At 57.8% G+C, this 27,694-nt stretch overlaps 1 protein-coding gene across 3 annotated transcripts; it reads left to right on the top strand.

Moving 5' to 3' along the window:
* Nucleotides 1-381: 381 nt before the first annotated feature.
* Nucleotides 382-21,306, top strand: LOC140900969 (uncharacterized). 3 transcript variants are annotated; one of them, XM_073319046.1, is made up of 10 exons: nt 385-569; nt 6,964-7,047; nt 10,003-10,081; nt 11,707-11,777; nt 16,489-16,689; nt 17,513-17,600; nt 19,165-19,307; nt 19,983-20,195; nt 20,402-20,480; nt 21,188-21,306. In XM_073319046.1, the coding sequence occupies exons 1-10, from the start codon at nt 543-545 to the stop codon at nt 21,304-21,306; spliced, it is 1,104 nt and encodes a 367-aa protein (XP_073175147.1). In that variant the 5' UTR covers nt 385-542. The 3 variants fall into 3 exon arrangements, with proteins under 3 accessions (XP_073175148.1, XP_073175149.1, XP_073175147.1); XM_073319047.1 differs by lacking the exon at nt 20,402-20,480 and having other exon boundaries at nt 382-569; nt 20,540-21,279; XM_073319048.1 differs by lacking the exon at nt 20,402-20,480 and having other exon boundaries at nt 384-569; nt 21,188-21,270.
* The last annotated feature ends 6,388 nt before the right edge of the window (nt 21,307-27,694 follow it).

The following is a 27,694-nucleotide window of genomic DNA, read 5'->3' as shown; positions in this document are numbered from 1 at the left end:
TGGGGTCGATGGATGGAATCGGCCGGAGGGAAACTCCCGGGCCCAGGTGGGAAAGTGGCTCTCGCCTGCCCTGCCCCGAGGATGAGGGCGACGGCGAGGGCCCGCACCCCAGGGTGAGCAGGCCCGGGGGGGGGGCGGCCCTCAGGGGTCTGCCCCCCCACACCCCCGTCTCAGGGAGGGTCTCCAGGAGGCCCCGGCCCCCAGCTCCCCACCCCTTGTGAGGGGGGAACGTGGGGCCCAGACCCACTGGGGAGCTCCAGGGGGCCCCGGTCTCCCACCCCGCAGGGATCCCTGGGCCGGGCCCTGAGGGCATCCGAGGGCCCCCCGTTCAGGGAGCTCCCCCGGGCCCGGCTCCCCCCGCCCCGGGCGCTGCCTGGGGCCGTGGCCGGGGCTCCCCGGCAGGGGTCGCTGCGGCGGCGGCCTCCCTCCCGCGCTGGGCGGGCTCAGTCCCTCCCCGCCCCGCAGCCGCCGGAGCCGGAGCCGCCGCGGCCGGAGCCTGATGCCGGGAGCTCGGCGCTGAGGCGGGGGGCCCGGGCCCGGAGATGGGGATTCTCAGCATCACGGAGCAGGTACCGGGGCCGCCGCCTCGTCCCGCCCCGCTCCGCCCGGCCCGGCCCGGCCCGGCCCGCTACGCGAGCCCGGGGATCTGCGGCCTAGTGCGGAGCCGCCCCTCGGGGCCCGGCCGCGCCCCTCCCCCCCCGGCTCCGGCCCGGCCCCCCCGCGCCCCCCCCGCCGCCCAGCCCGGGGAGGGGACCGAGCCGAGCCGAGCCGGGCTCCGCGCTGCCTGCTTCCCGCCCGAGGAGACGGAGCCCGGCCCCGCCTCTGCCCCCGGGGCCCCCATCCACCCCCCGCCTCTGCCCCCGGGGCCCCCATCCACCCCCCGCCTCTGCCCCCCCAAACCCGCCCCCCGCCTCTGCCCCCGGGGCCCCCATCCACCCCCCGCCTCTGCCCCCCCAAACCCAACCCCCCGCCTCTGCCCCCGGGGCCCCCATCCACCCCCCGCCTCTGCCCCCGGGGCCCCCATCCACCCCCCGCCTCTGCCCCCCCAAACCCAACCCCCGCCTCTGCCCCCGGGGCCCCCATCCACCCCCCGCCTCTGCCCCCCCAAACCCAACCCCCCGCCTCTGCCCCCGGGGCCCCCATCCACCCCCCGCCTCTGCCCCCCCAAACCCAACCCCCCGCCTCTGCCCCCGGGGCCCCCATCCACCCCCCGTCTCTGCCCCCCGGGCCCCCATCCACCCCCCCGCCTCTGCCCCGGGGCCCCCATCCACCCCCCCGCCTCTGCCCCCCCAAACCCGCCCCCCGCCTCTGCCCCCGGGGCCCCCATCCACCCCCCGCCTCTGCCCCCGGGGCCCCCATCCACCCCCCGCCTCTGCCCCCCCAAACCCGCCCCCCGCCTCTGCCCCCCCAAACCCGCCCCCCGCCTCTGCCCCCGGGGCCCCCATCCACCCCCCCGCCTCTGCCCCCCCAAACCCGCCCCCCGCCTCTGCCCCCGGGGCCCCCATCCACCCCCCGCCTCTGCCCCCCCAAACCCGCCCCCCGCCTCTGCCCCCGGGGCCCCCATCCACCCCCCGCCTCTGCCCCCCCAAACCCAACCCCCCGCCTCTGCCCCCGGGGCCCCCATCCACCCCCCGCCTCTGCCCCCCCAAACCCGCCCCCCGCCTCTGCCCCCGGGGCCCCCATCCACCCCCCCGCCTCTGCCCCCCCAAACCCGCCCCCGCCTCTGCCCCCGGGGCCCCCATCCACCCCCCGCCTCTGCCCCCCCAAACCCGCCCCCCGTCTCTGCCCCCGGGCCCCCATCCACCCCCCGCCTCTGCCCCCCCAAACCCAACCCCCCGTCTCTGCCCCCGGGGCCCCCATCCACCCCCCGCCTCTGCCCCCCCAAACCCGCCCCCCGCCTCTGCCCCCGGGGCCCCCATCCACCCCCCGCCTCTGCCCCCGGGGCCCCCATCCACCCCCCCGCCTCTGCCCCCCCAAACCCGCCCCCCGCCTCTGCCCCCGGGGCCCCCATCCACCCCCCGCCTCTGCCCCCCCAAACCCAACCCCCCGCCTCTGCCCCCGGGGCCCCCATCCACCCCCCCGCCTCTGCCCCCCCAAACCCGCCCCCCGTCTCTGCCCCCGGGCCCCCATCCACCCCCCGCCTCTGCCCCCCCAAACCCAACCCCCCGTCTCTGCCCCCGGGGCCCCCATCCACCCCCCGCCTCTGCCCCCCCAAACCCGCCCCCCGCCTCTGCCCCCGGGGCCCCCATCCACCCCCCCGCCTCTGCCCCCCCAAACCCAACCCCTGTCTCTGCCCCCGGGCCCCCATCCACCCCCCGCCTCTGCCCCCCCAAACCCGCCCCCCGTCTCTGCCTCCGGGGCCCCCATCCACCCCCCCGCCTCTGCCCCCCCAAACCCAACCCCCCGCCTCTGCCCCCGGGGCCCCCATCCACCCCCCGCCTCTGCCCCCCCAAACCCAACCCCCCGCCTCTGCCCCCGGGGCCCCCATCCACCCCCCCGCCTCTGCCCCCCCAAACCCGCCCCCTGTCTCTGCCCCCGGGCCCCCATCCACCCCCCGCCTCTGCCCCCCCAAACCCAACCCCCCGCCTCTGCCCCCGGGGCCCCCATCCACCCCCCCGCCTCTGCCCCCCCAAACCCGCCCCCCGTCTCTGCCCCCGGGGCCCCCATCCACCCCCCGCCTCTGCCCCCCCAAACCCAACCCCCCGCCTCTGCCCCCGGGGCCCCCATCCACCCCCCCGCCTCTGCCCCCCCAAACCCGCCCCCCGCCTCTGCCCCCGGGGCCCCCATCCACCCCCCGCCTCTGCCCCCCCAAACCCGCCCCCCGTCTCTGCCCCCGGGGCCCCCATCCAGCCCCCGCCTCTGCCCCCCCCAACCCGCCCCCCGTCTCTGCCCCCGGGCCCCCATCCGCCCCCGCCCCCCCAAACCCGCCCCCCGTCTCTGTCCCCGGGGCCCCCATCCACCCCCCCGCCTCTGCCCCCCCAAACCCGCCCCCCGTCTCTGCCCCCGGGGCCCCCATCCACCCCCCGCCTCTGCCCCCCCAAACCCGCCCCCCGCCTCTGCCCCCGGGGCCCCCATCCACCCCCCCGCCTCTGCCCCCTCAAACCCACCCCCCGTCTCTGCCCCCGGGGCCCCCATCCACCCCCCCCGCCTCTGCCCCCTCAAACCCGCCCCCCGTCTCTGCCCCCGGGGCCCCCTTCCACCCCCCCGCCTCTGCCCCCCCCAAAACCTCCCCCGTCTCTGCCCCTGGAGCCTCCATCCACCCCCCGCCTCTGCACCCCCAAACCCACCCCCCCATTTCTGCCCCTGGGGCCTCCATCCACACCCTCTCTGCCCCCCCCAACCGGCCTCCGCCCCCGGCGCCCCCATCCACCCCCCCGCCTCTGCCCCCCCCAAAACCTCCCCCGTCTCTGCCCCCGGGGCCCCCTTCCACCTCCCGCCTCTGCACCCCCAAACCCGCCCCCCCGTCTCTGCCACCGGGGCCCCCATCCGCCCCCCACCTCTGCCCCCCCAAACCCACCCACCGTTTCTGCCCCCGGAGCCCCCATCCACCCCCTGCCTCTGCCCCCCCCAAACCGCCCCCGTCTCTGCCCCCGGGCCCCCATCCACCCCCCCACGTCTGTCCCCCCCTAAACCTGCCCCCCTAGCCCCCATCTCTGCCCCTGGGGCCCCCATCAACCCCCCCACCTCTGCCCCCCCAACTCCCACCGGCCCCTGTCTTTGCCTTCAGCCCCTGGGGCCCCCATCCACCCCCCGGCCCCCATCTCTGCCTTCCACCCTCCCCTTTTCCCCCCATTCAAACCCACCCCCCCAGCCCCCGTCTCTGTCCCCCATCTCTGCCTTCAGCCCCCCCTTTTCCCCCATCCAAACCCGCCCTCCCGGCCCCCATCCACCCCCCCACTGCTGCCCCCCCAACCCACCCCCCACCTCTGGCCCCTGTCTCTGCTCCCCGCTCCCCATCTCTGCCGTCAGCCCCTGGGGCCCCTATCTCTACCTTTGGGGCCCCCATCCACCCCCCCACCACTGCCCCCCATCCAAATCCGTCCCCCATGTCTGCCTTCGGCCGCCCCCGATCCAGCCCCGCCCCCCTTCTGGCCCCCGTTCCTCTGCCTTTGGCCCCCCTGGGTCCCTATCTGCTCCCGCCCCCATCTCCGCAGCTTGCCCCCATGTCTGCCCCCACGCTTTTTGCCCCCCACCCTCCCTGCACCAATTTTTTACCCCTTTTCAACCCACTTCCCTATTTCCCTAGCGCCAGCCTCTCTTTGCCCCCAAGCTCTGCCCCCCTCTCCACCCACCTAGGCCTGCCCGCATCTTTGCGCCCCCCCCACATATTGGTGTCCCCCATCTGCTCCCTGCCTCCTGGCTTCCCTGTTCCCATCTCCTTCCTACCCCCTTACTCCCCCCATCAACCTCTTTATCCCCCCGAAGCCTGGATAGGATTTTAGCCTCCCCATCTTCATTCCCTGCCTGTCTCCCTCGACATCCCCTCATCTCCCTTTCAGCCCTTGTCGGGCCAGAGGGGAGGGCTTGATTTGGCACCACCCGCCGTGTGGACCCCACATTCACAAGTTAGGGGGTGATTCATCTCACACCCCACTTTCATCACTGGGGGGGGGCTGCCCCTGTGCTGTTTTATACCCTGCCATTTCCCTGGGTGTGATGAGGCTTTTCCCATCCACCCTGTTGTCACCGGAGGTATTATGTGATTCAGCTTCCCTACATATGGGGGGAGGGGGTTGTACCCCACTTTCCTTGGGCATGGATGTGAGTCAGTCCTGTCTGCACCGCAGATGACTTGTCACAACCCCCAAATCAGCAGGGCTGCCTGTTTGATCCCTGTAGGTACCCCAACTCCCCCACGGGGGCCGGGGGGAAGGAAGAGTGGCTATTCAGATGGCCATCGCCACATACAATTTCCATAGAAGGGTCAAGTTTCAACCATCTCCGTTTTGGGAGGGGTATGAATGAAACCTCCCAGCCCCAAGGAGCCTGGTTCTATTTTCCCCTTCCTGTCGTGTATGGACTTCACTTTCCTAAGGCAGAGTATTATTGAGACACAGTTGTTCTTCGCTTGTCAGCCCCATTACTCCCTGGATGACGCCCAGCACCTCCCTCTAATCCCCCAAATACCCCACTGGCCCGCAAACATCTCATCTTTAACCCCCTGATTTGACATGAGCCCTCTAGGTTCCTACCGACAGTAATGATTTCTGAGATCCGGGCTGCTGACTCCTCCAAGCCAAATATTTACCCCTCCTGTGGTCCCTTGCGCTGTTGCAATCTCACTGATAGGCTGGGTGTTTAAAGCCTCACATGGTGGGGAGAGAAGGGAACAGGGGAGTAACTTTTTTTTTTTTTTTTGGGTAACCAAAACATTCAGCTTCCCTTGTGAATGGTGGGTGGGTGTGTCCGTCCCAGCATTGCTTGCAAGCTCCGCTGAAGTTCGTGCAGGGCATAATTATCGGTCTGTGCATCTCTTTTTTTTTTTTTTTTGGAAATGTCTAACACTGGATGCGGAGTCCACTGCATTCCACACGAATGACTCGCTCATTCCCTCTGACCGGGGATATGTTCCCCTACCTTTCGCTGCTTTCATGCACATGTTCAGATGGAGAGGGGAGAGGGAATCTGGAGTGAGCTGGGTAGCAGGGGTGTGTCGGCATTTTCTTGCTATAGCCAAATCTTATGGCAGCTGAAGGTAGACCCAGAAGTTGTGCCGGGAGAGGTGAAGAGGGTTTGGCTGTTACCGTGCAGTGTAAGATTTGAGAGGAGAGACCCGCTCTAGGCCGTGTTCACCCTCTTGCTATTGAGGACGATCCGTACGTGGGTTCTGAAAAGAGAGTGTCTTTGGGTTCAGGGCCTGCCCCTCTCGCTGAGTGAGCCCCGAGCTCTAGCTTTCCTGAGTATTTGCTCGTAGGGTGCTTTATCCTGTTGGGAGCGGATGGCTCAGGGGATTTGGGAGAGGGATGCAGTGTCTTTCCCCACTAAGCACTTGTTAACATTCAGGCTAGGTAAGAAGTGTAGGAATTGCCAGACTGGACCAGACCCTGTCATCCATCGAGCCAGTATTTTGTCTCAGACAGTGGCCAGCACCGGCCGCTTCAAAGGAAGTTGCAAGAAGCCCTGGGGAAGGCAGATGTGGGATAATCTACCCCTGACGAAGGTCTCATCCCAATAATTAGAGAGTGGTTTAAGCCATGAAGCTTGAAGGTTTATATCCCTTCCTAAACGAGTTTTGTTGTCATTATAACTTCTTATAAACGGCCAATCCCTCTTTGAGTCTTACAAAGTCTTTGGCCTCCACAACAAAGCAATCAAAAGCCGTTGCCAGCTGTTGAGCGTGGCCCCTGTGTGAAATGGGTTTGGGTCTCGGTCCAGTTCCCAGTGGGCAAGTGTCCACATCAGGAAAACCACCACAACAGGCAGCAGTTGGTCCTCTTCTTGGCCGAGAAGCTAAGATTCCCACTGATATCTGGCCAGGATCAGGGACTAAATGGGTGCCCCCCGCCATCATGTAGTCTTTCCAGGCCCTTGGGTGGGGTGCAAAACTTCATCTCATGGCTTTATTCCCTAGACTGGATAACCTGGCAGTTTCCATCAACATTCACTTCGCTTCAGTTTTTTAATCCTTGCAGAAGCAGAGCAGTATCTCTCTCTTTTTTATTTTTTTAAACAGAAATTGACTTGTATAAATATCAAAAGCCTTTAGCTGCAAGGAGTGGGGAAGAATTCCTGTCAGAGGCTACAGCTGGGCCTGTCTCCACAGCTGCAGTTCACTAGAATGGCTCAGTAGATGTTGCATTTGCTATAGAAGCAGGAGACCCAAACAAACACAGGTGGCATGAGGTGACTAACTTGTCGGGCTGGTCTTGGGGTATATGAATGATGTTGCCAGCCACCCTCCTGTCCCTGTCCTTGCACATTCATTTTACCTGCTTCACAGCTTGATTGTCTTTCTCTTTGCAGCCGCCTCTGGTCCAAGCCATCTTCAACCGCGATATAGAGGAGGTGCGGTCATTACTGAACCAGAAAGAGAATATCAATATATTGGTGAGTGCTGGAACAGCAGCTGCCTGGCCTAGCTTCGCACACTGATGCTCCTGTCTCAAACTGAACTGTCCTTCTGTGTTTTGCCTCTGAAATATGCTTGTGTTTTCAAAGCAGAGAGGGCTGAACTGTTATGCTTCTGGTAAGCGGGTGAGAATCTTTTCTGCAGCGTGATCCAGTGATTAGAGTAGGCAGCTTGGAGGCAAGGCTCCTGGATTCTGTTCCTGGCTTTGCAACTTTGGCTCAGATTTTTAAAGGTATTTAGGGGTTGCAACACCTAACTGACATAGGCTTCGAAGGCAGGCCTTGGGAGGCCCAAATATCTTTAAGAATCTGGGCCTTTGTACCCTGGCCTCCCTCTCCCCATCTGTAAAATGGGGTTAATGGTATATCCTAGTCACTGGGAGACTTACCTGCTATTTATAAAGTGTTCGGACAGTGCAGTGTCTTGTCGGTTTTCTGCTCTTCATTCGAAGGCTGCAGGTAAACGAAGGGCAGTGAATTGGGACTAGCTTGGTTGCATCCCCAGCATCCCTTGCTGTCCTATGGAACAGAGGTCCAGTATAGTCTGATGAGAGCATGGCTCAGCTGTCTGTGTTGAGGCTGGCCTGATTGGTGGAGCAGAGCTAATGTCCCAAGGAATACAGATGCACTTTCACTGCCCCTCTTTTAAATTTGGCTGCGGAGTACACCTGAGCAGGGTGCGGATGGACGAAATGCAGCCTTGCAGATGCTACCACCTGGCTGTTCTCACCTTGGATAAGGAGGTGTGGCTTGCCAGGCCCAGAATGCTGTGGTCCAGATTGAGTTGTTCGGCGGCGTTGGCCCTGTGGATGAAGATGCCACATTGAATGCTGCAGCCTGCAGTCTTCAGACCACACCCTGTCTTCAGGACGAATAGTAGCTGCCAGTGTGTTTGCTCTCTTGCCAGTTAGATGCATCCTTCTAGCTCCTGGTAACGCTTATTTTGGGTGCCCTTTCTTCAGAGGCCTCCTGGGTTGATCGTGACCCGTGATGTAACCTGAATAGCCAGCTCTGAGAAAGAGTGTAAAATCCGCATGCAAATGTTCCAATCAGACTTGGATGCAAACGCTCCCTTAATCTGGCTTACAAGATTCCTCCGAACAAACTGGTGGCAGGTGCATGGCTGAGAGAGGTGTCTCCGTCTGTCCAGTAGGCTGGTGAATAGATTCCAAGGCCAGAAAGGGGGACCACTGCCATTATCTGGTCTGACCTCCTGAATAACACAGGCCAGAGAGCTACCCTGAAACACTTACTGCTTGGTCTAGAGCGGATCCAACCTCGATTTAAAAACTGCCACTGACAGAGAGTCCACCACGACCCTTAGTAAATTATCCTCGTGATGACCCTCCCTGTTACCGAACAATGACTGGGTCAGCCTAGCTGTCTGTCAGTGTGTGGCACTGGGAGATTGGCGCTAGGTCAGTGACTAGTTGCTCTTTTAGACTGTTTGTCTAGGTCAGTGTCATGGGTTCTGTGTAAGTGGCTGAGTCTGGTTCAGCATCTTACTCTCTGATAGGCTCTGGGGCATTAATGAGGTTTCCCTGCATGCTGCTCCAAGCTGTGCTCTGGCCTAGAATTGTTTTCCCTGCATGCTCTTGGCCATTGCATTTAATGCCTCAGCCTCCTTCTGTCCATGCTGCAGCATGCATGGGGTTAGCACTGCTGTGTACCCTGAAAGAATAGTGCACAGAGCAGCATGGGTCTGGGTCGAGCATTGTGGACTCCGTGCTGGCTCAGAGGGGAGGCCCAGCACTGGTTTTGGTGCCAGCCACTGGGACTAATGATTAGATCGTATCTTGACATGTTACAAAGGGATCAGGAGACTTTGTTCCGTGGCTGCCTCGTTCAGGGACGTGATAATTCTGTAGGGAGTTGATCACGCTCATCCTTTCTCTAAAATGCCTTTGCTCTGTTGCTTGAAAAATAAGAGAGTGATTAACCCTTAACGCACATATCTCTTTGCGTGCTGATTTCACTTGGGAATGCGATTGGCCGGTTTCGCTTTCTGCTTCTCCAGGTTGTTTGTGCCAGTCCTACCAGTTGTTTTCTTGATTCTCTCTCCTTTTTTTTTTTTTTTAATTAATGGGGAAAAAAATACAACTTTCATTAAATGCAACTAAAATGTGGGACCTAAAACTCTCTTCTGTGCCAATCTAACCCACTTGCTGTTTGCTGAGACTGAGCCAAATGCCTCAAGGCAGAGGTTACCCAGGGCCCAGCACCAAGTGAAGAAAACTGATCCTATCTAAGCTGTGCTTCCTGCACCTTTCTAGCCTCTCCCAGTCATTTGGGCTTGGTGCATTTTGGGAGTTGCTCCTGCAAGCTTTTATTGTTGTTGGTATTTGACATAGAATGACGGGGTGTATGAAGGGCATGCATGCGGAGCACTTTGGGGTAATAGTGCTTGGTGGTTTTATAAACCTTTCATGTAGGGATCTCCAAGTGCTCTGCAAACCTTCATTAAGCTTTACAACCCTGCGAGCTAGATACCATCTCTCTTTAGGGAAGCTGGAGCAGGGAGGAAGTGAAGTGACTTGTCCAAGGTCACAGAGCGAGTTAGTGACAGAGCTAGAAATTAGCCACCTGAGCGTCCTGGCTCCCAGCCCCCGGCTCTAACCACTAGACCCCATTCACCTCCCCAAACTGGGACTAGAACCCTGGATTCCTGGCTCCAAGCCCCTACTCTACCTGACAGATACACTTCAGTGCACCCTGAAGTGGACTAAGGTGTGAAAGGTAGTCCATTGCTTCCCCACCAGGCTGTCTGTTATTGCTGGTCCTAAGCAGACGCCTCCATCCACTCAGACTTACCCAGATGTACTCAGGGCAGGAAGCAACATTTTGGTCTTTCAGGTGCGGAAAGTTGGATGGGGAAGGAGCTGTGTTTGCTGTGTGGATAGTTGCATTACGGCCTTTTCTTATCTCCCTGTGCAGGACCAAGAACGACGAACCCCACTGCATGCTGCTGCCTACTTAGGAGATGTCCCAATCATTGAGCTCCTAATACTGTCAGGTAAGACCTGCAGCTGTCTCTGCCCAGTACAGCCGGCTGCATGGATGTCCTCAGGTTTAGCTGGCCTGGCCCTCCTGTGGGTCTAGCGCAGAAAGGCTGCTGCTCAAGGCATAGGGTACAAGGGTTTTTCATCCACAGGAGAGTTGGTGCTTGAGTCACAAGGGAAATGTCATTAGTTGCTCTCACCCAGATCCCAAGAGGAGGTTTGTGCAAATCTTAAAACAACCTGCAACTGAAATTTTGGGGGTTAGGGGGCTGCAGATTGGGATTGAGGGGCACCAACAGACCTGGTGGGGGGAGCAGTGAATTGGGATTGAGGGGCAACGGCAGAGTTCGGGGGAGCCTACGGCAGTAATAATGGGGGGCTGTGGGTTAGGATTGGGGGGCATTGACAGAGTTCTATGTGGGGAGCCCAGAGCTGGGATAGCAGGGACTGGGGGTCAGGAGTGAAGGGTAGTGACGGAACCTCGAACTGCAGGAGTGGAGTGGGGAGCCGCAGATCTGGATCATTTGCCGGGTGTGGGATGAGGACTGGAGAATTTTGCTCAGCATCTGCCTGCTGCGTACTTGGCTCTAACCCAAGTTACCAGCCCCTCTATTTTCCTCTGAAACTGCTCAAATCTACATCCAGGCTCGCTCTCCACACACCATAGATGGGCGAAAAAAGGCCCCTAATCTGGAATTCCTAGAATTCCCCTAATCTGGAAGGCCTCCTAATCTGGAGCATTGTCATTGCTCCCTCTAGATGCCCTTGACTTGTCAGCAGTTTGCTGGTGGCGTGGAAGAGCCCCTAGTGATCCTAGACCAGCCCTGACAGACGTGTTTCACGTGGCTTTCAGGGCAGGGCAGCTCTGTGCAGCAGAGCTGGGGCAGCTGGGTTTTGCTGGTCCTAGGCTGGCACAGAGCCAGCAGGGCAGGGACTCCTGCAGTGCGGCTCTGGTCTCCTTCACCTGTACACAGAGGCACAGCTGACAAAGACCTACAGATTCCAGTATAAAATGCACCATCTTTGTCTGAGCAGCCTCCTTTTAGATCAAGATGACGAACTGCATTCTGGGACTGGTAGTCTTGTGGCCACTGAGCTCAAGGTGGAGCAGTGTGTGCTGGGAAATGTAGTTTTTTCCATCTAGCTCAGCGCTGCTGTCCCTCTGCCGGGCTAGCTTAGGCCCCTGGTGCCGGAGGGCGCCTTGTAGCATCTAAACTAAGGCTGGAGCCACACTACAGCAGCATGACTGCAGAAAGGCAGCTGTGCCTTCACAGCACCACTGTCTAGACCTTTCCTGCAGTGACAGGCGGGGCTTGCGGATGTCGGTAGAATTCTTCCATCGGCCCCGTTGTGTCTACAGTGCGGTTTCGATGGGCTTAACTACTGGCTCAGAGGCGAGAATTTTTCACACCCCTGAGCACTGTAGCTATGTTGACCTAACTTTTAAGAGTAGACCGGCCCTAAAGCTCGATACGGTTCCTTCTTTAACAGCAGAAATTGACGTGCTGTCTCCCCAAGCAGATACAGCAGTGGGTGTTTAAAAACAGGGACGGTGCCTTGGAGCATGTGGCAGTCTTGTACCCTGGCAGTGCCCCTTGCGCAGATGCGTTCACCTCCCCTTTCTGCTCCGTCTCCTCAGGTGCTAACGTAAATGCGAAGGACACTGTTTGGCTAACCCCGCTGCATCGGGCCGCAGCTTCTCGCAATGAGGTAGGTGCCCTTGCGAGCCTTGCAGTAATGAATCGGTCCGTCTCCTCTGGGCTCCTTTTTGAGTAACCGTTTTCTTTCCCGTGCTTTCTGCATGCCTGCTTGGATTCTGGCTGAGAGCCCGGGGGGGGGTGGATGTTCTCTTTCGACGCAGTTAAAGGACCATTCAGACCCCATAATAATTTGAAAAATAGAAAACAGAACTGGGAAAGACCCGTAATATTCCCTTTACTCCACCCCCAATACATGGGTTCTCCCTACAGTATCTTCCCGTTGGGCTTTGACTCGCTTTAAATGCCCCAAGTGATGGGGCTCCCACCCCTTTCTTTTAGGAGATGACGCCGCAGCCTAATGGATCTTACTGTCAGGAAGTATTTCCTGATATTCAGCCTTCCCTGGGCTTAACTTCACTTTATTAATTGTAATAATACTCCTGGGACCACCCTAGCCAATTCCCCTCCCACCGTGTTGCTTACACCTTTCAACTAGTATCACGTCCGCCCCCTCTGAGGGCTCACTTCTGCAGTCACGTCTGGGCACGTAAGTTTCTTTGCAGGCAGTGGCAGTTCTGTGTGCAGCAGGCCCCTGGGGAGGGCCCCCAATAATGTTGTTTAGCCAAGGTATGTATAGTTAAATCTTTCCTCACGTGCAGCTCTCTGCATCGATTTCCAGCGTGTTCCTGTGACAATGATAAAGGTCAAGCACAATTCCCCCCATGGATGAACAGAAATGAATCTGTCAGCGTGCACAATACAGAAAGGTGGCAGCTGACATCATGGGCAGCAGAACAGGCTGGAGGTGCCAGGCTATACAGTGACTCCTGAGTTTTAAAAAAGGGGCTTTTGTACCAGGCGAATATTCCCTGGCATCCCACATGCTAGCTACTGATGGGAGTTTCTCTTGTATGCCAGGAATAGCAATTAGTTGTCTCAGAATTTCTTCTTCCTACTTTCTCCGTGCCCCATCCTTTCTGCAGTTCCGTGAGCAAGTGTTGTCGAGCGCTTGCCTTCCCCACTCAAATGTCCCCTGCGAAACTTAAGCAAAGATTTAAAACTTTGAACCGAAACATCGTGAAATTGCCACTTTATTCTCAGTTCCTTTCGGTGCTGGTCCCCAAGAGATCTGTACCCGGAGTGAAACGTCAGAGCTGCTTCATCGCGAGCCAGTTCGGTCCAGTTCTGGGCAGAGATGCGCTGAAATGGGGGCTTTTATTTTGGTCACAGGGTTGTGACATGGATGGCAGAGGTTGGCTAAACAAATATAGAATCATAGGATCATAGAACTGGAAGGGACCTCGAGAGGTCATCTAGTCCAGTCGCCTGCACTCATGGCAGGACTGCGTATTATCTAGACCATCCTTGACAAGTGTTTGTCCAACCTGCTCTTAAAAATTTCCAGTGATGGCCATTCCACAACCTCCCTGGGCAATTTATTCCTGTGCTTAACCACCCTGACAGGAAATTTTTCCTAATGTCCAGCCTAAACCTTCCTTGGTGCAGTGGAAGCCAATTGACGTAAGGACAGCTTGAGGGAGAGCAGAGCATTGTGGTCAAGCGGCTGGAGCAGGGGACTGGAAAGCTGAACCTTGTCACTACCTTGCTATGTGAACTTTGGCAAGCTGCTTTGTCCCTCTGTGTCCTTGTCTTGGCTGCGTCTGGAATAGGGATAGTAGCCAGCCTACCTTTTGGGGGGGTTGTGGGGTCCAAAGCCCTTTGAGATGAGCTAGAGAAAGGCAGAACTCCACGGCAAAGAGGAAGAACCCCACGAGTCCTGGGCAGCAGGACAATTCCTGTTAATCGTATTAGAACAGAGGAGGAGTGGGGTGTGTCTCAAAGGCACCGAAGGCATTTAGGAGCACAAATCCCACTGGCCCTCAATGGAACTTGAGCATCTAAATCTCTTAGGTGCTTTTGAAGATCCCCCCCAGAACCTATCCCAGCGCTGCGGGGGATATTTCCAGGCAGGCAATCGCAACCCTGTTCTGGGCCCTGGCTTTGGATTTGAGGGCTGCAGTGCATGTTATGGGTGTGCTGGGGTCTCTCTTGTCCCCACCCCACCATTGCTCCGTTGGAGTGCCTCGCTCTCTGCTCTCAGTCAGGCCCCTTGGAAGGAGCCTTTCTGCTCTGCACACCAGTGCTCCCTGGAGGGAATCTGCCCAGAAAAGTGTTTAACTTCTTTGTTCTCCCCTAGAGCCAGTTAACTTGTGTAATGGCTTTTCTCTGCTACCCCCATGGCTTTAAGCCATTTCCAGCAGCTGAGCAGCCTAACCTAAGCCATCTCCCTTGCCTTTGTCCCCTTCCTTACCCCTACACACTTAGGAAGTGTTGCATTCCTGCTCAAGATCAGCTGGCCCCATGGGAAATGGGGTTGTGGTGTATTGTCCTTGGAAAGCGGGGGGAATGAGGATAAAATTTAGGTCAGTGGGTCACATGGGTCTGCGCCTGCGATCCTCACACCTCATGAGTCACTAGAGAATGCTCATTAACTGCAAGATCACAGGGCTCAGTGCCGGGGATTTCGCGCTGGGGAAGTGTGTCAGATCAGGCCTGTCTTTAGCCTTCGAATGGGCCGTACAGGCAACAGCAGGGCAGGTTTCCCCCATGCGCCACATACTCCCCCGTGTGACTTTTTGGAGGGGCCTTCTTAAGGGGTGAGAGGGGAGTCTGGTCTCCAGGAGGGCAGCTGCTGCTGTGATTTGGAAGGTGGCTGGTTGCCCTCTGGGAGCTACACCGAGAAGCTCCATGCAAGGGCCACCAAACAGTTCAAGAGCCTTTTGGTCGCTCCTGAGCTGGGCTGGATTCAAACCTGCCACCTAGACAGTCCGTGGCCCACACTGAGCCCGCCACCCCCCCCCAGCACAATTCCACCATCAAAAGCCTCGTGCAAAGGAGTGTTTTTTCCTTGGCCAGTGCCCATGTGAGGGCACAAAGCAGCATTCTGGGACGCGTGCTCCATCTGCATGCTCCCAAGGCTCCTGTGAGCTGCCAGCCCTGGGATGAGGAAGAACGAGTGGATCTCGTCAGAGCCAGGGACTCAGGTTGGAGTTGGAGGCATGGAGAGGTCTCTGCTGTTCCCTGCTGAAGAGGAACATGCTCTCTGTTCTAGATGCATCCCTCTTGCATGCTTACAGTTTGGAGAAGCAAACCTGAAGTGGAACCATTCAGTGCCACCCCTTGAGGTGGGCAGAGGGGTCTCTAGAGGAACATGCCAGCTGCTCCCTGCATGAAGGCGGATGTATCTGACTTCAGATTCCCCAAGGGGCTTGGCTGGAAAATGGAGCTTTAAAAAGCATCACATTTTGTAGCTTCCGCGCCTGATTTCAGGGCCTTGATCATTCACATGTCCCACTGTCTGGGTCCAGTAGGTTGGTTCAGTGGTTTAGCCAGCTGTCTGAGATGCTTTTTCAAGGACGTATATCTTCCTTTCTCAGCAGGGGCTTTGGGTCAGGGGCAACATCCTTTCCTCTTACTGGAATGGCTTAGTGACAATAAGTTAACCCTCCCTTTGAGGCTTGTCACTGACCAGTCGGAGTTGCTCTAGGGTGAGATAGGCACAATCTTGAGAAGGCCTGGCTGCCCACAGTGTAAGGCTTAGATGTCCTGGTAAGCCAAAGAGACTTAGGCACCCAGCACACATTGAAATTCCATCTGGTGGGGGGCGGGTAGGGGCCTTTGAAGACCCCAGCCTGGGCCCCCTCAGTGTTCTGTTTGTGGGATCTTATCGTTTGTGGCTATCATCGGTGACTGCTTGTGGCTTCGTCTAGATTTTAGTGGTTTTAAAAAAGAAAAATCACGCAAAGAAATGAGGGACTAATACGAGTATCGACAGCTAGTGCCTGGTACAGCGCCCACTGCCCAGCCAAGTCTGCCAGCTAGCACCCCAGTCCTGAAGGGCAAACCTTGACTCACAGCCCTTCCGGTCCCAGGCTGCTTCTGGGTAGGCGCAATTGGGCTGAATTGTCAGAGCAGTGTTCTTGGAGGTGCGGATAGAATTCACCCTAGAGATGAGCCCATCACAGGCTGCTCAGCTGCTTCGGCCCCAGCTACGCTAGGAAAACGGGTGTGTTTCACACGTGGTAGCCAGCACACTTAACATCCTTGTGGAGAAAAGGCACATGATAGCTTTCTGGGTGTCAGCCAGGTAACACATGTTAAGCTACAACTTGCCCTGTCTGCACTAGGGTTTTGTACCATCCTAGCTAACGTGTGATCGTTACAACCAGTTTTAAAACACTGCCATGCCTTATTGTCCTACTGGACACAGGGCCGGAGGGTCAGTCTCACTCCCCGACAGAGCCACCCTTCTGCAGCAGGCTACGTCTCAGCAGCGTGGCATTGAAAGGGGAAGATGACGGGCAAGGAGCTGCCCAAACTGGCAGCCATGGTGATGAGTGCAGTGCACAAAACCAACCACATCACAGCCTTCCCACACCAGCTTGGCCCGCCGGGTCTACAGCCCTGGGCACCAATATCCAACAGCTGTGATCAAGATGATGCATTGCATACTGGGAGTTGTAGTCCCTGGGCGAGCTGTGGGCCGCCATTACCGATCTAAGAGGCGGGTAGGGTAACCAGACTCATTGCTAGTGATGAACCTGCCCCTTCACTCCTGGCTGCTTGGTTTAATTTCAAGACCGAATGGTGCTGCTTAGCTCCCGAGGCTTTGTCTGCCCCCACCAGCGTGGAGTACAGCCACCCTTTCTCTGTCCTGGCAGAAGGCACTTAACCTCCTCCTGAAGCACTCGGCGGACGTCAACGCCCGCGATAAGTACTGGCAAACACCGCTCCACATTGCCGCTGCCAACAGAGCCACCAAGTGCGCGGAGGCCATCATCCCCCTGCTGAGCAGCGTCAACGTGGCGGATCGCACAGGCCGCACGGCGCTGCACCACGCCGTGCACAGCGGCCACATTGAGGTGAGCGGGGTGCTGGGAGCATCACTCCCGGTGCGCACGTGCGTTTTCCTCCCTGAGGGGGTGCGGGCGGCTGGTCCGGAGGGAGGAGTCGCTCGGGACTTGGGGGTTCTCAGTCTGGCTCTGTGACCTTGGCATCTCAGCCTCCTTGTCTGTGAAGTGAGGGTGATCTCTCGAGGGAAGAGACTATGTGGAACTGACGCAGTGACCGACAAGCTCGGGACTCTGGCCAAGTTGCTTTGTTTGCAGCCGTCTGTCCGCCTTTTGGCTTGGGAGCTCTTTGGAGCAGGGCCTGTGTTCCATGCTGTGTGTGCAGCGCCTGGCACAGTGGGGCCCTGCGGCTGATCAGAGCCTGGAGGCATTACCAGAATACAGACAAGGGGAGCCATGAAGCCTTGCTAAGCTGCAGGCTAGAGGGGGCAAGTGCTTCGTCCTTAGGTGCATGCGCTCTGGGCAGGATCCTCAGACAGGGCAGTGGGGAGCCGGGGGTTGGCAGGGAGAGAAATCATCTACCATGGACACGCAGCATGCAGCATCTGTTCCCTGCCCTCCGAACCCACCCGTCATGCCAGCACGCCCGTCTGGAGGGAGCCCTCTCTGGTATGACTGACCTCCTCTGGCCACATCGCCGGCTGGGCATGTTCAGCCAGCCAGGCTGGGGCTGCCGTTACTCCTAGGAAACGTTTAAATTGCAGCAGCGCCTGGAGGCCATCTGGGCCCCATCGCTCCAGGTGCTGCAGAAAGCGCAAGGCTCTCATGGGTGCCGGGGTGGGGGTGGCAGAATTTGGTGGGAGCCGTTCCTCTAACTGCTTCCTCTCTCCTCCAGATGGTGAACTTGCTCTTAAACAAGGGGGCCAGCCTGAGCACGTGTGACAAGAAGGAGCGACAGCCCATCCATTGGGCAGCCTTCCTAGGTACATCTCCCTCTTGCCTTGCCCCTCTCTCCCTTTGTTAGCTGGCCCTGTTCTGATACAGGTACTTCCCAGTTCCCCAGCATCCGCTTTTTGGACTCTTCTGCAGGTACAGCTAGTGACACAGGCAATGAGTCTGGGGGGGTCTCACGGCTGTGGGTGTTCTCCCTTTCCCCCCGTCTCACCAATTCTGCACATAGTACCCCAAAACTGTTCCCTCCTCCTGCAGCTGCGAGCTCTTCGGGTGTCATTCCGCACCTGGGCTGGCATACTCGGGCCTGACTCCGTGTGACTGTTCGTTCGGCAGCCAGGGCTCCAGATCGCTCTTGTCCCGGGCCTGGGTGCGTTTGGCATCACATGGCTTACCATGTGGCCTGGGATGATTTAATTGGGGATTGGTCCTGCTTTGAGCAGGGGGTTGGACTAGATGACCTCCTGAGGTCCCTTCCAACCCTGATATTCTATGACTCTTTGAGAAGGACAAAGCCAGCTGAGATCTGGCAGGCACGGTGGGAGGAGAATCCTCCTCTGGACTCTCCCATCAGCGTGTGGTTGCAGGGGGGTGGGGGAGATGCTGGACTTGGGAGGGCACGTAGCACCTTTCGGATGCAAAAAACGTTATGAAGGTGTAACGGGATAGCCTGCCCGGGGGGGGGGGGGGGGGGGGGGGCAGCCAGCCTTGATTGGTCAGGCCACTTGTGCCACACAAAGCTATCTCCTGGCCTCAGGAACAGGACTCCCTGGGGTCAGGTGATGGCCTGTTACGCCCTGGGCCTCGTAAAAGGGCAGAGAACTCAAGCTGGTGGGGAAGACCACAGGGAGCAAGCTGGGCTTCTGGGGAAAGCCCTGAATTAGGGGCTGGGAGGACTCCAGGGAAGCAGCCTGGCCATCAAGACTCCAGCCCTGAAAGGCAGCCCAGAGGGAGTGATGGGAAACTGAGGCAGGGGGTGCTACAGGGCAGGTACGCCCTGTGACATAACACCTCTTCTCTCCTCTGTAACTTATGGGGGAACAAAGTCTGGGCAGTGACCGTCAGGGGGAAGGCTTGTGCCACTTGTTACGCTGCCGTCAGGCCCCGGTCCTGCTGCCATTAGCAGGCCGTGGCCAGGGACAGGGCGCTGCACGGGGGGGGCGGTGCTAATACCACACCAGTGCTGCGCAGATGGGGGAAAGCAGGTCCCCTCCCACGGCTGGCGTCAAGGGTACAGCCTGTGGGATTGCCTGGCAGGAGGACTGAACTGCAGGGAGTTACAGCATTTCAACGCGGGGATATGGAGGCTAGACAAAGCTCTCGATCCACTTATCAATCCCTGCCTATCCCACGTGGAGCAAGTGAAGTCAAGCTAAGACATTTCTATCTGAATTGCCTTATTAGCAAGCTTCAGGGCATGGTTGGGGGACGGGGAATCTTTCCCCCTCTGGGTCACCCGTGGAACACGATGGCGGGTCCCAGTCTGGTGGCTGTGTATCGACCCCGATCCCCCGTCGCCACCGACTCGGTCGCGGTGGTTGGGACTCGCCGGCCGCTGAGGTGCTGCAGCCCTGAGTTCCGGTTTCCTTGGCTCAGGGCATTTGGAAGTTCTGAAGCTGCTGGTGGCCCGGGGAGCTGACGTCACGTGCAAGGATAAGAAGGGTTACACCTTGCTCCACACCGCGGCAGCCAGTGGCCAGGTCGAGGTCGTGAAGCACCTGCTGAGGCTGGGAGTCGAGGTGAGGCCAACGGCGGCTTGGCAAACGAACGTGGCCAATTCCAGTCCAGCGCCACTGCGCGACTCGGGCTCCTCTTGCTCTGTGGACTCTAAGGAAGGCACTGGGTGTAGGCAGACGCTGGGAGGTGTCCCAGGAGAGCGTGCAGCGTTTCCAGCCATGTTAGTACTTGGGTGGGTGACTGCCAAGGAAATCTGTGGGGGTGCTGGAAACTCTCTGGCTGTCGTGGGGGTAGTGAGTGGGCATTCTCACCCGCTGAGGTGGCGCAGATCCCAGCGGGATGCTGCTGGACGTGAAGCTAGAGAGGGAAAACTGAGGCTCTGGTCACTTGTGCTTTCCCCAGGAGTTAGGGGAGTTAACGCCATTGTCCTATGCAAATTCCCCCTGGAATGAATAGCGTTTGGCCCTTGTTTCAGTTGGATTTGGGACTTTTCTTCACCTCCTGTGCTGAGCAGTCGGCATTTGCTCCTGTTCCTGTGATGACTTGAAGGGGTCCCTGGGAACGGTGGGTGGGTGACTCGTTGGGCATGGATGGGGAATGTGTGGAGGAGAGCAGGGATTGATGGCTTCTGGTTCTCTGTAGAGTGGGCTTCCCTCCCCCCTCCTTTTTCTTGGCCAATCCCAGTGCATCCTTACCCAAGATCCCCTGAAGTCTCTTGGCTCTGTTCGTTCCTGCAGATCGATGAACCCAATTGCCTTGGGAACACTGCACTTCACATCGCCTGTTACATGGGCCAGGACGCCGTGGCCAATGAGCTGGTCAACTACGGCGCCAACGTCAATCAGCCCAACGAGAAGGGCTTCACCCCTCTGCACTTTGCTGCCGTCTCCACCAATGGGGCCCTTTGCCTGGAGCTCCTTGTGAACAATGGAGCCGACGTGAACTTTCAGGTACACCGGCTGGGGCCGGACCATGCAGACAAGATGTGCGGGGGTGGCAGGCGGATGAACTCAGTGGGGTGTGAGGAGTTCAGAACCCAGACACATGGGATCTTCCAGGGGCGGATGGAACTTTCACCCCTCGATTGCCGAGTTCGGGGACAGTTTGTCACCAGCTGGCTAGTTTCCCCCCTCCCCCTCCCTCTCTCTCTCTGCAGAGTAAGGAAGGGAAGAGCCCTTTGCACATGGCTGCCATTCACGGACGGTTTACGCGTTCTCAGATCCTCATACAGAACGGTAAGTGTCTCGCTGGACGCTGAGCTAATGTTCTTCTCCTACCATGTGTTTCACTCCAGCTCTCTCACCAGCCGGTGCCTCCCGAGCACCCCATCCCTCTCTTCTTTGTCAGTGTTTAATAGCATCTTCCAGGGGAATGAAGTGCCCTGCCTCCCCGCCAAAATCAGCTCTGGTCCCCAGCTGATCAGCCGTACCCCTCTCCGGTCGGCAGCACGGGGAGACGTATGCTAGGTCTAGATCTTAGATCTCATGGAGCACCAAGCTGAAATTCCAGCCGCATGGAAGCTCAGAGCCAAAGAACCGTCAGCGCTTCTAGATCCTGCCTCAAGAGGCAATCTTCCTCTGAGTCCAGTGCCAGCTGCTGTCTCGGCTGCTGTGGCCAGGGCTGAACCGGGGACTGCCCGAGCCAAATGCGGGACCTGCTACAGCTTGAGCTAAAGAGCCCGGGCTCCCTCGCTGGGGCTGCACTGGACTCAGACGCTTCGCAGATCAGGCATCGGAGGTGTGCGTGGGTGTGGGGAGCTGGGGCTGTAACACACGCTCATCCGAGGGTTACGGCAGCAGTTACATTGGGCCTTCTGCCTGGAGAACGGCAGCGTGACGCTGTCTCGGTGCAGTGCTCCACAGCCCTCCGTGGGGAGCAAGTCTTGGGCTGCCTGGGCCAGGAACTCCCCACTGAGCCGGCTGCCTCTTGCTTTCTTTTCTAGGCAGTGAGATAGACTGTGCTGACAAATATGGCAATACCCCCCTCCATGTTGCTGCTAGATACGGCCACGAGCTGCTAATTAGTACTTTGATGACGAATGGTGCTGACACTGCAAGGTGAGGAGGCCTCCAGGCTGAAACCCCCTCTCGCTGGGGCCTGACGATGAGGGAGGTGCACTCGGGCAGAGAGCAGGGGGCGGGCTCATACAGTATTGACGTGAGGGATTCTGGGTTTTTTTGCCTTTCTCTGAAGCATCAGTGATTCTCCGTGGCTGGAGACAGGAGCGGTTAGACAGGAGGCAGAGCAGAGGAGCCTTCTTAGCTCCCGGCTGGTGGATCTTGCTCATGTGCCCAGGGTCAAACCAATCGCCAGATTTGGGGCAGGGGAGTAATTTCCCCCCAGGTCAGATTGGCAGGGACTTTGGAGCGTTTTCGCCTTCCTCTGCAGCATGGCACCCGGCTTGCTTGCTGGATCATCACTCATGTCTCCCCTATGGGCCTTGGGCGTGGGTAGCCCTTCGTGCCACAGGCAGAGAACTGGAGACGCTGGTTGATTTTCCGGAGGACTGAAATGTTTTGATCTAACTATAGTCACTGGGCTTGATGTAGGGCTCTGTGGGTGGACCTGCATGGCCTGCGTTTAGACAGGAGCTCAGACTAGGTCATCTCACGGTCCTGTCTAGCTTTGGGCTCTGCTGCTGTGCGGGAGGAAATTTGCTGAGCGTAGGGAGGGCTGACCGGGAGACCCTGCAGGCTGACGTGGGGTAGGATTCCTTCTCCGTGCACGCTGCGCTCCTGGCCACCGTCAGGGGGCCAGGAGGAAGGACTGTCCGCTCGCTGGGGCTATGGCTTCAGAGGGCAGCGAGCTGTGACCTTTTCTTTCCTATCTGCCCTCTCTCCCTCTCGGCAGGCGTGGAATCCATGACATGTTCCCTCTGCACTTAGCTGTTCTCTTTGGATTTTCAGACTGTTGTCGTAAGCTACTTTCCTCAGGTGAGCAAAGCCTGCAGTGGCTTGGGGAGAGGAGAGGGGGGCATGTTGGGTGGGGAGGGAGCTGGCGAGTTCTCTCCTGACCTGCCGCCTCCTGCCCCGCAGGTCAGCTGTACAGCATCGTCTCCTCGCTGAGCAACGAGCACGTGCTGTCCGCGGGTTTCGATATCAACACACCTGACAACCTTGGGAGGACGTGCCTCCATGCTGCTGCTTCCGGAGGGTGAGTCCCTGCCCCAGGGCATGGCCAGGCATCGCGCCGGGCTGACCGGCCAGCCCTCTAGGGAGAGGCGACCAGCTGCTTTTGCCCTGTCACAGGGACATAAAGTTCATTAGCCCCTGTGCGTACCACAGTGTGTAATGTAGGCGGTGTGATCCAGTGGTCAGGACACGATTGGGGATCAGCTCATCTGGGTTCCGTTCCCAGCTCTGGGAGGGAAATGGGGGCTAGTGTCCAAAGCAGGGCCTAGGAGCTGAGCCTTTTGATTCCTGGTTCCGCTGTGAACGTGCCGTGCCTCTGGGCAAGTCACTTACCTTTGTTCCTCAGTTTCCCCATGTTTAAAATGGTTCCCTGTCTCCCGGGGGTACTGTAAGGGGTAATCAGGTCATGTTTGTAAAGCACTCTGAAGAGTGTCAATGCGAAGTATTAGTAACTAACGAATTGTATTTCCTCGGTGTGTTTAGTTCGCGGGGCCCACTACAGTTCGATTTCATGCCATTGCAGAGTGATATCACAGAGCTGAAGGAGAACGCTTAGCACTGCAGAGCGGGTTGCACAGCTCTCATCTCAGCGGGGGAGGAGGGGCTCATGGAAGTGGTGCTTTTCCTCTGCTCAATCAGCAAGTCGGGCTAAGCAGGGAACAGCAGTCAGGGTCGTAGAAATCCAATGCCTAGATCATGCTAGCGGCAGAGGTCAAGTTTTATTACCCGTCGCTGCCTGGCTGGAATACCTAGATATAATTCCCAGTGGCTGCAGAGCAGCAAGAAGAGAGAAATTGAGGCACGAGCGTGTTCCGTGGAGAGCTAGAGAGTTGCTAGTGATAAGGGCAGCCCTCAGTACAGTGGGTCGTCTAGGCACCACGCCAGTAGGGACAGGCAGGGCGCTCGATTGTGCTCTCTCCTCTTACAAATGTGAAAGTGGGCTGTCGGCAGAGTGTAGGCAGAGCAGTCCTAGAGGGGCGACGCTGACGATAAGAGGGACGGCGTTCAGGTTCTGCGTGGTTCACCCCAGGCCCCTCTCAGCAGGTGTCCTCTCTGGTCCCTCTGCAGGAACGTTGAATGTCTTAATTTGCTGTTGAGCAGCGGTGCTGACTTGAGGAGGAGAGATAAATTTGGAAGGTAAGTCCTGATGGCAGCACACCCATGTGAAGGTGCAGAGAGAAGCGCTTTGTGAACAATCGCGCCCCCAGGGCTGGGGGACAGAGAACCAGGCGTTAAGGGCGAATCTGTCTTCAGCCGAGCCCCTTTGGCTGGGAAGATCTGCGCTGAAGGTGCTCGCAGAGCAGAAGTCACCCATATTCATGTCCCCTCCTCCCCCCACTATGGGAGCCCAGCTCTGCTTCTTGGGGAGTTGCTGCTGACCCAAGGGGGAGCTGTTTAGCTTGGGGGGGTTGCATATTGCTGTGCCGTGTGTGTGTGTCAGTCAGCCCTGGCTGCTGCCCAGCGGCAGCTGTCTCTGCAGAGTCTTGCATTGTGAGGCCGCTGTCTCCTTGGGTTTGTAGCCCCTCTGCCTAGCAGCCGGTGTTCCTCACCCCATTTTCTGCTCTCCTCCCCAGGACTCCATTGCACTACGCAGCTGCCAACGGCAGCTATCAGTGTACGGTGACGCTGGTCACCGCCGGAGCCAGTATTAACGAGATGGACTGTAAAGGCTGCACTCCCTTACACTATGCTGCTGCTTCGGATACGTACAGGAGGTAGGAAAGCCCCGAGGGACCTGCCTCCTATAGCAGCTGATGCTGGATACCACAGGGCAGGGCCTAACCAGGATGGTCCGTGGTACTTCCTGATTGGAACGGGTACCCAGCTGTTCCCTGGCTCCCGCCAGCTGGTGGGAAGTGGTGCCTGGTGGCTTCTAAAGAGGAGGAGTGTTGCATAGAGTGTAAGGGAAAGGAAGGATAGGCCAGTGGCTATCTGTGGGCTCCTGGGGTCTACTCCCAGCTCTGCTGTGGGATGTTAGCAAGTCACTTCCCCTCTGGGCGTATGAAATAAGGATGATGCTGACTTGCCGCTGAGGAGGAGGGTTACTTAGGACCAACAACTCTTGGTCCTAAGATGGTAGAAACAAATCGCTGATGAAGAACAAAGCCCCCTGCTTATGCTGCTGGGCCCACGTGCTGCAGAATATGGTTCTGCTATGAAGGCAGCAGGAAACGGGTCCAAAAGAACCGACATTCACCCTAGCGTGGCGGCAGGAGAGGGCAGAACCGAGGCTCGTCCAGGGCGGTGTGGCTGCTGCTGCAGGGAGTGGGTCTGGACCTGGCTTTCCAAGAGCGGAACGCGTCCGGGCGTTTGCGAGCTGGCTGGGGTCGCTTCAATTTCCCCATCCCCCTCGCTTGCTTTGTCTCAGCCAGCTGACGCAGGCTTGTGATCTTTCAGAGCGGAGACTCATTCAGGAAACAGCCATGACACTGACGAGGAGCCACTGAAGGAGTCCAGAGTGAAGGAGGCATTCTTGTGAGTGGCCGATCTCAACCCCCTGCTTGAGGATAACATTTGTCGTCTGTCCCATCTTGCCGTTTCACTGCCGTCCCATGGCATGGGTGGAACCCTGTCATTTTCCCCACCCGCTCTCAGCTGAGTGGCACCCTCCGAGCCAGCGAGCTGGGGGCATCTCCAGCAGGCATTGGAGTGACTGACTTTTAATAAGGATCTGCCCTTGGATCAAAAGTGCCTTGAGGCAGATCCAGTCCTCACTAGCTGGGGTACCAGGGCATGGCGCTCTCATTGCCATTAAGGGGAATTTCAGGGGGGGCACTGAGTCCTTTTCGTGTCCCGTGTGCTGAGCAGCAAAGATCTGGCATTTGCACAGAATCTGTGCTGGCTGCTTAGACCTGGCCCGGCAGGCGCGTCCATGGGAGCGTATGTCTGACCACCTCCTCTCCCCGTGCTTGTTGCAGTTGTTTAGAGTTCTTACTGGATAATGGTGCGGACGCGTCACTCCGGGACAAGCAGGGATACACCGCTGTCCACTATGCAGCTGCCTACGGCAACAGACAGAACCTCGAGCTGGTAAGCAGGCTGGGGGTGGGTGGCAGTCGAAGCCGCCTGGTGCCCTTTGGCTTACAGGAGACTCGAATGAGGAGTCCTCCCAGGGAGAAATAGGGGGGAAGTTTCTGCTCAGCCTCCGCAGCCGAATCTGGGAGTCTGGCAGAAGGCTTCTGGGGAGTGGACGGGGGCAAGTGCAGCAGCCAAATATGCGGGGGGGCAGAGCTGTGTGACGAGGGAGGAAGGAACTGGGATTATGCTGTAGGTTTAAAAACCCTTTGGGCTCCTAGTCCCCCTCCCTCGGATCTGGCTGAGGAGGGAAACCCATGCTTGCCAGCTTGCCAGTTCCCCCAAAAAAGATGAGATGAGAGCAGAGAGGAGACTTGGTGACTGGTGCACACAGATGTGCATGGATTTCAGGCCAGCTGCCAAAGACAGGATGGTAGCCTCAGCCGAGGAGCCGCAGGCCAGTGAGCGACTGCACTGGGCTGCTGTGGTGCTGCTGGGCATCTCAAAAACACACGGAGATGCTCTCCTGGAAGACGGCATTGGAAGGCCATTTTTAAACACCCGTGACGAAGGAATCCATTTGGGGTGCACCAATGCACAGGGCAAGCACCCTTCTAAAAGGAATCAGACTCAAATATCTGTGCCCTCAATCCCAACCTCGTTAGTGAAATCAATGGGGAGATCTACCCCATTAAAGGAATTTCTCCATTCCGGGTTCCCAGCATGTGGCTTTGGTGGAGTCGGGGGCTGGTTTCCAACATCCCAGATGCTCCCCACAAGCAACTAGTGGCGTTGTCCGTGGAGGCCAGAATGGAGGAGCAGGACAACCTGAAGAGTTTACCGTGGCTTGTTTTGTTGCAGCTCCTGGAAATGTCTTTTAACTGCCTGGAGGACGTGGAAAGCACCATTCCAGTCAGCCCTTTGCACTTAGCTGTAAGTTTATCTATTGTTGACCTTTGACCCATGACCTGAGCTCAGGTGATCAGGAAAATAAACATCTGTATCTTAGACCGAGTTCACATGCTGCCTGAATTAGTGCAAATGAAACTAAAGATCTCTTGCGAGTAGGAATAAGCAAAGAAACTTGAAGATTATTTGAAAATAGGCTTGGGAGTGAGCCTGCAGCCTGGATCTGAGGCCTGGTGGTATAACAGTTTGCATACGGCCACCTTAGGTCTAATAGAAGCTAGCATTAGTAAGTAACCTTGGGTTAGAAGATATCTTGTGCTGTAAAGGTTTTATTTAGCCAGACTCGTTAACTGCACTGTATAGAGAAAGTCTGTCTCCACAAAGGCTCGCAATCTCCAAACTGGGCAGCAGAAATGGCAAATACGGACAAAAGGCCAAGACTTAATCAAATACGGTCTCGGACATAGGTGGGTGTAGAGAATAGGTTCCTAAAGAGAGAATCAAACCCGCCCCACAGTAGGATCTCGGGTTGGCAGGGTGGTGACAACCTTCACACTTCATCTCACCTTCAGGGGAACCCACAGGCCCAGGAGTTGGTGAGTGGAAGTGACACAGTGTCTGCCAGTATTCTTGTCTTGTTTCCTAGTCTGTGATTTTTGGCTTACACAGATTGCGGTGTTAATAAAACTCGTAAAGTCCCTGTGGGTCATACCAATGGAGAGGATCTCCATTAATCTCTAAGTAGCCACCAAAGACCGCACCTGCTCCTAGTGCATTTTGCACCCCAAATTAAACTAAAGGCTACACTGTCCTGACATCGCTCCTGAAGAAACAAGGTTGGCTTTGCTGCCAGTGATGCCATGTGCGCAGTAGGGCTAAGCACACTGGAAAGGGCTTCCTGCCTGATCATGGGGTGTCAAGCTCTGAAACAGTGGCTGCTGTTCCATGGTTAAGCACCGATATTGTGCTCTGCCGTCTGAGACACGAAAGGAGGGGAATTTGCAGTCTAGACCAATGTCAGCAGGTTGTATCCCCTTCTCCATTGTCTTGTGGGCAGCTGGGCAATGTCTCAATTTTTTTAAGCTTGGCTAATTTTTCAAGGTTTCTTCGTAAAGATTCAGGGCTTCAGGCCAGAAGAATCATAGAATCATAGAATATCAGGGTTGGAAGGGACCCCTGAAGGTCATCTAGTCCAACCCCCTGCTCGAAGCAGGACCAATTCCCAGTTAAATCATCCCAGCCAGGGCTTTGTCAAGCCTGACCTTAAAAACCTCCAAGGAAGGAGATTCTACCACCTCCCTAGGTAACGCATTCCAGTGTTTCACCACCCTCTTAGTGAAAAAGTTTTTCCTAATATCCAATCTAAACCTCCTCCACTGCAACTTGAGACCATT

Source organism: Lepidochelys kempii, chromosome 20, assembly GCF_965140265.1.
Source record: "Lepidochelys kempii isolate rLepKem1 chromosome 20, rLepKem1.hap2, whole genome shotgun sequence".
Classification (NCBI taxonomy): Eukaryota; Metazoa; Chordata; order Testudines; family Cheloniidae; genus Lepidochelys; species Lepidochelys kempii.
This window is presented reverse-complemented; position numbering and strand designations above follow the sequence as displayed.

Excerpts from the sequence above, each read along its gene's own strand:
- LOC140900969 (XM_073319046.1), top strand. The coding sequence starts at position 543 with ATGGGGATTCTCAGCATCACGGAGCAG. Across the intron at positions 7,048-10,002 it reads AAGAGAATATCAATATATTG|GACCAAGAACGACGAACCCC; the intron begins GTGAGTGCTGGA and ends CTCCCTGTGCAG. Across the intron at positions 19,308-19,982 it reads TGCTGAGGCTGGGAGTCGAG|ATCGATGAACCCAATTGCCT; the intron begins GTGAGGCCAACG and ends TCGTTCCTGCAG.